Source organism: Anser anser (assembly GCF_964211835.1).
Source record: "Anser anser genome assembly, contig: HAP1_SCAFFOLD_32, whole genome shotgun sequence".
Taxonomy (NCBI): domain Eukaryota; kingdom Metazoa; phylum Chordata; class Aves; order Anseriformes; family Anatidae; genus Anser; species Anser anser.
The window spans coordinates 4,771,527-4,780,884 of record NW_028154148.1 but is presented as its reverse complement, the minus strand read 5'-3'; the positions used below and the strand labels follow the sequence as shown (position 1 = coordinate 4,780,884).

General features: G+C 49.9%; 1 protein-coding gene across 1 annotated transcript; it reads left to right on the top strand.

The window, feature by feature from the left end:
* Positions 1-702: 702 nt before the first annotated feature.
* Positions 703-2,449, top strand: LOC310890657 (olfactory receptor 14C36-like). Its single transcript, XM_083852970.1, has one exon. It carries the CDS (start codon positions 704-706, stop codon positions 1,652-1,654), a length of 951 nt encoding a protein of 316 aa, XP_083709096.1. The 5' UTR covers position 703; the 3' UTR covers positions 1,655-2,449.
* The last annotated feature ends 6,909 nt before the right edge of the window (positions 2,450-9,358 follow it).

Sequence of the window (9,358 nt, the reverse complement as noted above, 5' to 3'; positions counted from 1 at the left end):
CCTGCTGGCCTGCAGGCTGCTCTCCAGCAGGATGCAGCTCTCTCGTGGCATCCTTGTGTTATCCAGGTGCCCCAAGGAGGAGACACCTCCATGCTAAGGCCATGTCCGTGCTGCTGGATGGCTGTCTGTGGGCAGCTGGAGTGAGGCCTCTGCAGCCCTGGATAGGAGGGAAGAGCTGAGATCCTGCTTACAACCAACAGACCATGTGAGGATTCTGCCCAGCTGCACTTGGACTGGGGCTTCTCTGCTCTCAGCTGTCTCCAGTTTCTTCTCAGGGAAACACCTGAGCGGGACGGTCCTGCAGCTCACAGAGGGGTGACACAGGGCAGCTGAGAACAGGAGTGTTCAGCAGTGTCAACTGCAGCTCTGTTCTGCATTGGGATGCATTGTTGGAAACAGCACTGCAAATTTCATTGACCTGATAAATTGACTGGACTTGAGTTTCCCCCATGTTCCCACCTCCCTCCTGCTGCACAGCAGGAAGGACTCCTCTGGAGCCCACAGCAGCCCCTGCTCCCAGTGCCACTCTCAGCCAGCACCAGCTGCAGCTCAAGCAGGAGAGCTGCAGAAAGGTTCTCCTGCAAAGAGAGAGGCTTGGGCTGGGGGTGCTCTGAGGCTTGCAGTAGGTTTTCCTCAGAGAAGTCTGTTTTAACGTTTTTCTGCCTTATCCTCTTCAACAGACAGCTGTGTCCAAATTCAGGAAATGCCCAACAGCAGCTCTGTGAGCGAGTTCCTCCTGCTGGCATTCGCAGGCACGCGGGAGCTGCAGCTCCTGCACTTCGGGCTCTTCCTGGGCATCTACCTGGCTGCCCTCCTGGGCAACGGCCTCATCCTCACCGCCGTAGCCTGCGACCACCGCCTCCACACCCCCATGGACTTCTTCCTCCTCAACCTCGCCCTCCTCGACCTGGGCTGCATCTCCACCACTCTCCCTAAAGCCATGGCCAATGCCCTCTGGGACACCAGGGCCATCTCCTATCAGGGATGTGCTGCACAGGTCTTTTTCTTTCTGTTCTTCATAACAGCAGAATATTCAGTTCTCACTGTCATGTCCTACGACCGCTACGCTGCAATCTGCAAGCCCCTGCACTACGGGAGCCTCGTGGGCAGCAGAGCTTGTGCCCAGATGGCAGCAGCTGCCTGGGGCAGTGGCTTTCTCAATGCTGTCCTGCACACGGCCACTACATTTTCTCTGCCCCTCTGCCAAGGTAATGAGCTTGATCAGTTCTTCTGTGAGCTTCCTCAGATCCTCAAGCTCTCCTGCTCAGACTCAGTCCTCAGGGAGGTTGGGCTTGTTGTAGTTAGTGCCTGTTTAGCATCTGCTTGTTTTGTTTTCATTGTGCTGTCCTATGTGCAGATCCTCAGGGCCGTGCTGAGGATGCCCTCTGAGCAGGGCCGGCACAAAGCCTTTTCCACGTGCCTCCCTCACCTGGCCGTGGTCTCCCTATTTATCAGTACTGCCATGTTTGCCTACCTGAAGCCCCCCTCCATCTCCTCCCCATCCCTGGACCTGGTTGTGGCAGTTCTGTACTCTGTGGTTCCTGCTGCCATGAATCCCCTCATCTACAGCATGAGAAACAAGGAGCTCAAGGATGCATTGAGGAAACTCTTTGGATACATTTATTCATCATTAAGAATCGGGGCAAAGTCCTAACAGGACACGATTTTTTTTCTTTTTTCTTAATATGTTGGAACAGTCTTACTTCACTTTTAAACTATTTTCTGAACCTTGTGATTTTCATTCAGTAATGATCTACTTACTATCCTAGGTGTTTATCATTGTATTTTAGTTTTGAACCAAGTATCTCATGCACTTATGGAAGTGGGCTTCCCATTTAGCTAAAGACAAAAAAGAGTCGAGCAGAAATTCATTGGTCTCAGCTTCCATCCCTTCCCATCTTTTCTGGAGCTGGGGGAGCAGCCCCAGCACGCAGGAGGGGCTCAGGGCCCAGAGCCCAGCTGCCACAGGGAGGAGCAGCCCCGCTGGCCCTCGCGGCTGCCCCTCACTGCCCGCTGGGCTCTGCCTCTCTGCTGCCTTCGGGTCGAGGCTGCTGCTTCCCTGGAGCCATGGCCATGGCCAGCAGCAGGACGTGGCCTTTCCACTGCTGCTCTCTTCTGGCTTCCACATTGTGCTTCTTGTATTTGGATAAGCCCTGAGATCTCATGTATGTTGGTGACAGTCCTGTTATCCCTACATTGGCATCTCTTCAATGTCTCTGCACGCCTCTTGCAAAGCTGGTTTCAGGAATACACCCAAGGAGCTGCTTCCTGAACAGACCTCTTGCTTTTCTGGGCCTCACAATGGATCAGAACCCCAGAGTGATCGGTGAAGGACCAAGGGCTGGACTGGGAGCTGCCTTCTTGCTTGCCTATGGCCCAGCAAAAAGTACTGGCTTTTCATTGGCCTGGCAGTGTGCCAGTGGTGCTGGGTCTGATGGCAAATGGCATCCTGGAGAGGAATCTGGAGGTGCTCTGTGCCTGGGCCAGGCCTCTTGTGCTGGCCTGGGGAGCGGGGCTGGCCCTGCGGGGCACAGGCACTCTGTGCTGGGGATGTCCCAGGCAGGAGAGCAGGGCTCCTGCAGCTTCACGGCCCTCCATCTCCTGAGCCGTGGCTGGCCCCAGCGCGGGGGCTGCTGGGGAGGCCCAGAGCCGCCTTTGTGCCAGCAGCTGCGGTGCCTTGCGAGGGGCTGGGGCTGTGCTGGCAGTCCCAGAGCCCTGCAGCAGGCTGCGGTGGGCACTGGCCTGGGGCCAGCCCAGCCTGGGCTGCTGGGCTGGGGAGAGGTCCGGGAGGTGGGGAGAGGTGGGCAGGGGCTGGGCTGGGCTGGGCAGTGCCCGGCAGAAGGCACCAGCAGCGTCAGGGAGCGGTGGCAGCATGCAGGGGAGGGCTCCCAGCAGGGCTTGGTGCTGCAGAGCCAGGGCTGGGGAAGGGAGCCCAGAGCTGCAGGGGCAGGGGACACGAGGCCGCTCGGGGCCCTTGCTGGCCTGGGCAGAGCAGGAAGGGGGCCCAGGGCATTCGTCCCCTCACCGCAGCCTGCCACGACCTGCACGGCGCTCACGGAGCATCCAGGGCCAGGCTCTGCCCCGTGGTGCGCAGGGAGAGGGCAAAGCCTCTCTGAAAAAGAGGCTGAAACTGAAAAAGGTCCCTCCGCTGCCCCGTGGTGTGACAGGGCCAGGGTGGGACAGCTGACCTTTATTTGATATAGTTCTTGTGTAATTTGCATTGGTGCTGGCACAAAAAGACAGCTCCTTCACCAGTGATGTACATCCTTCTTCATGTTAGGCCACAACTCAACGTCCTTCACTCTGCTTTATCTCACAGATGAACTGGATTAGGTCTCCTTGATTACTCTGAGGCACAGTGCAGTGCTTTTTGCCTTCTGACACTCCAGCACAATATGTGTGACTTTCCCTTACTCTGCGCATTGATCTGACGGGTCATTTCACATTTTTCACTTTCATATCCCTGGTTGGAAGGGGATGATTCCCCAAAGTGGGGCAAGCTGATGGGTTCTGCCTCAGCCATTTGAAGTGTCCTGCTCTTGAGTCTTTCAGCCTGAGTTTTCCACAGATGACCTAGGTCGGTAAATGGATATACAGGTGCCTACTACGAAGGAGGGAGAGTGTCTTGGGATCCCAATGGCCATTTCAAATTTAGGTCTAATCCCAAGAAACTGCTGAAGAAGGAATTTGCCTTGAAGGGGTTTCCTGTGCTGGGCTGGGCTGCAGTTTCAAGGAGAAAGAGCACTGCTGGCAGTGGAGGTGCCCGGGAAACATCACCTGTCTCCACCTTATCCAACAACGGGCTCTGGTCTCCTGCAGGTCCGTTCAGACAGCTTCCATTCCAGGGAATTACTCTAAATGCACCAGAGCCGCTGGAGGCCTAATGATTTCATTGAAAGCATAACCAGGAAATGGGATTTCGAGGAAATATTTCAAGTATGAATAAACTACTCTGAAGGCCTTGGCACTGGTTGCTTATGGTCAGACAGCAAAGCTCTGCCTGAATACTCATTATTTTTTTTAGGACTTTTATTGTATTTATTAGTACTTTAGTACTAATCAAGCACCTACTCATGAGCTCAAATGATTCAATCCATTCCGTAAAAAGTAATGAAATGTCGTGAAAAGACGTGAAATGTAATTTCTATCATGAAGAAATGTGAATTTCCATCATCTATATTCAACGCAGGAGAAGAAATACTGATAATCTCCTTTACTTGCAATGTCATCGCTTTCTTTATCATGGTGTGTTCCCTCATCTTCCAGGCTCAAAACCTGACTTGATTACACAGAACATGCTGAATGTCCCCTTTCCAGCTGCCTGTCTGGACTTATGCACTTCCCATGGTTCTCCTGCTTTGCCCTCCCCTTACTCTTTGATCATTCAGACTGCTCTCACCAACCCAGTTGCTGCTTTGAGTTTCAGTGAGTTCCAGCTCGCCCATCTCTCAGCAGTCTGTCTAATGGTTTCCTTAGCAAGAAACTCAACATTAATCATTGAATTAGTATGATATGGATTAATATTAACACTATTATTTTAAATTTCCTATTAATCAGTGTAAAATATATCATGTACAGTCATCCTTTCGGGAAGGTAAACATCACTGGAGGCAACAAAATGAGGAACTTGAACTTTGTTTTTTTTTGAAAATTGCAGCATGATTTCCTGTTGTTTGCTTTTAGATAGGAAAAACCCTGCTTTTCCTACCTATGCAGGGATCCAAAGGAGAAACCCTAGACCAATATCTCTAGGAAAATGATGCTCCAAACTGAAATGCAACAAAATTCAGCCTTTAAAATGTGGAAAGATTTCTTTTAGATGCTCTTTGAAATCTTCCTCCTTAACTACACCATGAGAGCTCTCCAATTAGCTGCACAAGTCCTGAAGACATGACGAAAACTGTGGGAGAGATATGGCTGCTTAGGACTTTCTCTGTTTTAATGAGTTCCATGGTGTATTTTGGTGCTGAGTCAATGTAACTTGGGTACTGAGAGGAGAATGATGCAACTGCTTGAGAAAGTAAAGTCAAAGGGAAAAGTTGAAGTGACTTGGAGTATTAATGGGCCCCACTGAGGGCTGTTCCTAACAAAGCCTCCCCAGGGACTTGTTAGGGCAGATAATTGGAGGCCATGATTGCAGACAGGCAAAGCGCTGTGCTGGGAAAAGTCTTGGTTGGTTTTGGTGAAGCAGAAGGACCAAGGCCTGACCCCAGCCCCTGGGAGGGGAGATCCTGCATCCCGACGTCTGGCTCAGGGCTCTTCTTGGGGTCTGTATGATGTGGTGGGCAGTGTGATGCCACGACAAGAAGGCCCCATTGCAATGACTCTATCTCGTCTCCTCAGAAGCTCTAGGCAAAGGGACAAAAACGTCAGGGCTGTTGGGGCCTTCCATTCTTGCCAGCACCCTCTGCCTTCTCCTCTGCAGGCTTTCCTATGCTGTTCCAGACTTTAGTCTGGACACTTTAGTGCAACTTTAGTCCAACTTTAGTTTAAAGACATTAGAAAGAAGTTCTTTACTCAGAGGGTGGTGAGGAACAAGCTGCCCAGAGAACTTGTGGATGTCCCATCTCTGGAAGTTTTGAAGGCCAGGTTGGATGGGGCTTTCAGCAACCTGGTCTAGTGGAAGTTGTCCCTGCCCATGGCAGGGGAGTTGGAATGATGTGATCTTTAAGGTCCTTTCATACCCAAACTGTTCTGTAATTCTGTAAATATGAAACACAGCACCATACCAGCTACTAGGAAGAAAAATTTACTCTTCTGCAGCAAAAACTAGGACAATATTCACCGCTTATTCCATACCATGTCTGTCATGCTCAGATCTAACACTTTCCAACTGATCACCACCAGCCATCCTTTCTGTCTTTTGATATGCTCACAAAAATATCATTTCCTTAGTCTATTTGTGTTTATAATAATAATAATAAGAAGAATAATAATAAGAATAAGAAAAAGAATAATAAAAGAATAATAATATATTAAGAATAATAATATATTAAGAACAATAATATATTAAGAATAACAATATATAATAATAACAATATATTGTTATTATGCTTTTATACCAACCCATAAACTTTTACTTTTTTTTTTTTTTTTTTTTTTTCTCCCAGTTCTCTCCTCCATCCCAGTGGATGAATAGCTTTGTAGCGCTGAGCTGCCTGGCGGGTCAGACCACTGCAAGTCTTCTTGGTGCCTAGCGTGGAGCACGAAGGTTGAGATGACAGATCTGAACAGAGCGTTTTAAAAGTAAGTTGTTCTAAGCATTAGATCAGTTTAAGAGTTGCTGATCACAATGTCAATCTTTTTGATCTGGGGTCTGTTGTGCTTGTTTTCAGAATTGTGTTGTATAGCACATTGCTAACTGTCTGTCTTCCATGTCAGGCTGTTCATCAATTCTGGGGACAGGTTTAAGGTACTCTTTTGCTGTATTGGACAGCACTGACTTATGATAGGATAAAATTATTGCCCCCTCAATACCTCAGGAATCATCTCTTCATTTCTTAGAAATTATTTAGAATTACACTCTTTTATACTCTTTGCCTTTTCTCCTCAGGGAGTAAATCTATGCAGGGCGGGTGGTGATGGTGGGTGGAACTGGTATGGACAGTGGGGGATGCTTTTCACCACTTCTTCCCTCTCCCTTTCTCCTGCACCTCCCCCTTCTCCTCCAGGACAGGCATATAGCCTTTCCAAAGCCACTCCAAACATTGCAACAAGCATTGCAGGCACTCCAGCTCCTGAGGTGCACCCAAAGTTTAATCGACCCCTGTGACAGGCCCTAGAGCCACTTCCAAACCTGCGATAGGCCCTGCAGCCACTCCAACTGCTCTGAAAGGCCCTGCAGCCAGAACAACTCCTGTGATGGGCCCTGCAGCCACTCCAGCCCCTGCAATGGGCCCCATGGCTGGGCCAGAGAACAAGACTGTGCCACTATTGGTTGCCTCTTTATGCAAGAGAAAACAATGGGTGTGGAAGTCAGTTTTTCTTTAGAAAGGAAAGAAACTCCTACCCAGTCAAGAAAGGAGGGAGAAAATAAGGCAGGTTTCTTCAAAGCTGGGCCATCGTGGAAGCAGGATGACAAAGATGAAGAGATCATATAAGCATCAGAAACCAACTGGTCCCTATCCCAGTGTTAGCTAGGACATATGGGAAAAGATTTCAGCCATCATCTTGGTGAGCACATTGTCACCTGGCTGCTCCAGTGCTGGGAGAACAGGGCCAGTAGCCTGGAATTAGAGGGCAGGGAAGCCAAGCAGCTGGGATCCCCCTCTAGAGAAGGAGTGATTGACAAAGGCATTGGAAAAGGGCACAAGGAACTTAATCCTGTCATGCTTGAACGAAAGGTATTCCTTCAAGAAAGATCTTGTATGACAACCAGGAAAGTGGACCAACATGGAGAGGGGTATCCGGTACCTGAGGGAATTAGCCATGTTGGAGGTGATTGATAGTGACCTAGACAACAAACAGCTGTCCAAAGTTCCAGATGAAGTCAAGTGCCCATGACCCATGTGGCAGAAGTTTGTACAGAGCGCACCATCATGATATGCCAACTCATTGGCAGTAATGACCTCGAAAGACCAAGAAGAACCCGTGGTGGATGAATTGGCTAGCCAACTCTGGCATTACAAAGAAAGTCTCTCTTCTTCCCTATGAGCCTGTGTCTCATCTATGGAGAAACTTTCTCATGAGTTCCAACAGCTACAAGAGGATACATCTTCCTCCCCACCTGCACAAACCAATAGCTCAGCTATCAGGTGTAAGTATCCATCTGCTCAAGAAAGTTGATATAGTGGGTGCATACTACGTGCAACCCTGTGGTTTTAATTGTGTGACCATGGAAAGGCCATGAGAAAATGGGATGCAAAAATCTACCTCCATCCTAGAGGCACGGATACATGAAGTGCAAGTGGCCAGGTTCGGGGGGACCCCTGCTTGGGGAAAGGCTGGGCATCGGTCAGTCTGTGATGAGCAATTGCATTGTGTATCACTTGCGTTATACGTGGAATAATAATAATAATAAAATGTGTTATTCTTTATTATTATTGTTAATGTTATTATTATATCTTTATTTTCTGTCTTGTTAAACTGTCTATATTTCAACAAATAAGCTTTTCAGTGGTGGGTGTGATCTAACAGCTCTGTATTGCTTCCGTGCCTGACAGGTTAAAGCACAACATGTTTGACAACCACAGTTCAACGGCACAAATCACACTTGTAGAAGTCATCTCTCCTGTGTTCAGTGAAGGGCAGTCAGCGATGACTTCAGTCTGCTTGAAACACCACAGCCCAGCAGAGACCCTGCTGCCTTTGGGAGCTGTCAGCCCTGAGGCCTTGGGGACGCCTCGAGGGAGCCCAATGGCACAGAGCAAGCGATGCCATGGTCGGGTGCTGTGCTGCTGAGCTGGGCCGGGCTCCTGGGCCCAAGGGGAGCTCGTGGCAAGAGGGCCCTGGTGCAGAGAGACAGCTCTGCCCAGGAGCAGCTCCTGTGCACAGCGCAGCAGGGCTGGGGGCTCTGTCCGCAGGTGGCACGGGGAGAGGAGAGAAGGAGAGAGGGCTTGGAGGCAGTGAGGAGCGCAGCAACAGAGGGCCGCGTGTGGCAGGACAGATCTGCAGGCTGTTGGCACCGTGAGGCTCTGGCAGCAGGGCCATGCAGGTGGGGTTGCCAGAGGGGTCTTCCACAGCTGGCACATTTGATGCCTGATAGCATCTGTTGGGATGTCTGTTTCTCCAGCGAGGAGTAGAAGATGCTGTAGAGAATGGCATTTATAAGGAGGCATTTGAAGGTGAAGACTGAGGCTTGGTTAATCTGAGATTTTTGGATTCTGTGCTTTCAGATTTCTGTTGTGGAGGGGAATCTGAGTGAATCTGAGCACACAGACTGTGGGATGGGGTCTGTGAGCATGGACAGGGAGGAGATGTGGGGACACAGGACCAGCTCCCAGCAGGGACACGGGCAGGCAGCAGGGACATGGGCAGGCGGTGAGAGGGAGCTGCTGCCAGAAATGCTGTGCGAGGGAGGGCTCAGGCACCTCCCTGGAACAATCGCTGCTCTCCTCTCCCACCAGCACAGGGCAGCTGAGACCAGAACTGATGGACAGACTGGCTGTGCTCTCTGAAGTACACTCTGCACCAGAGGAACAGTATCTGTGACACTGAGGATCCACAAGGTTTCACTTGAAGTGCAGCAGGAATGACAGTATAGAAAAAAGAAATCGCCACAGCCCTTGTCTGCCGTTAGGGGACTTGGGAGTAAAAATTTGTTCACATCAAGAGTTAAAATAATCTGAGAATACTCCATGTTCCTCTTTACTTCTTTTTATAGGTAAGAACTGTTAACTACATTGCCCACAGCAGAGTC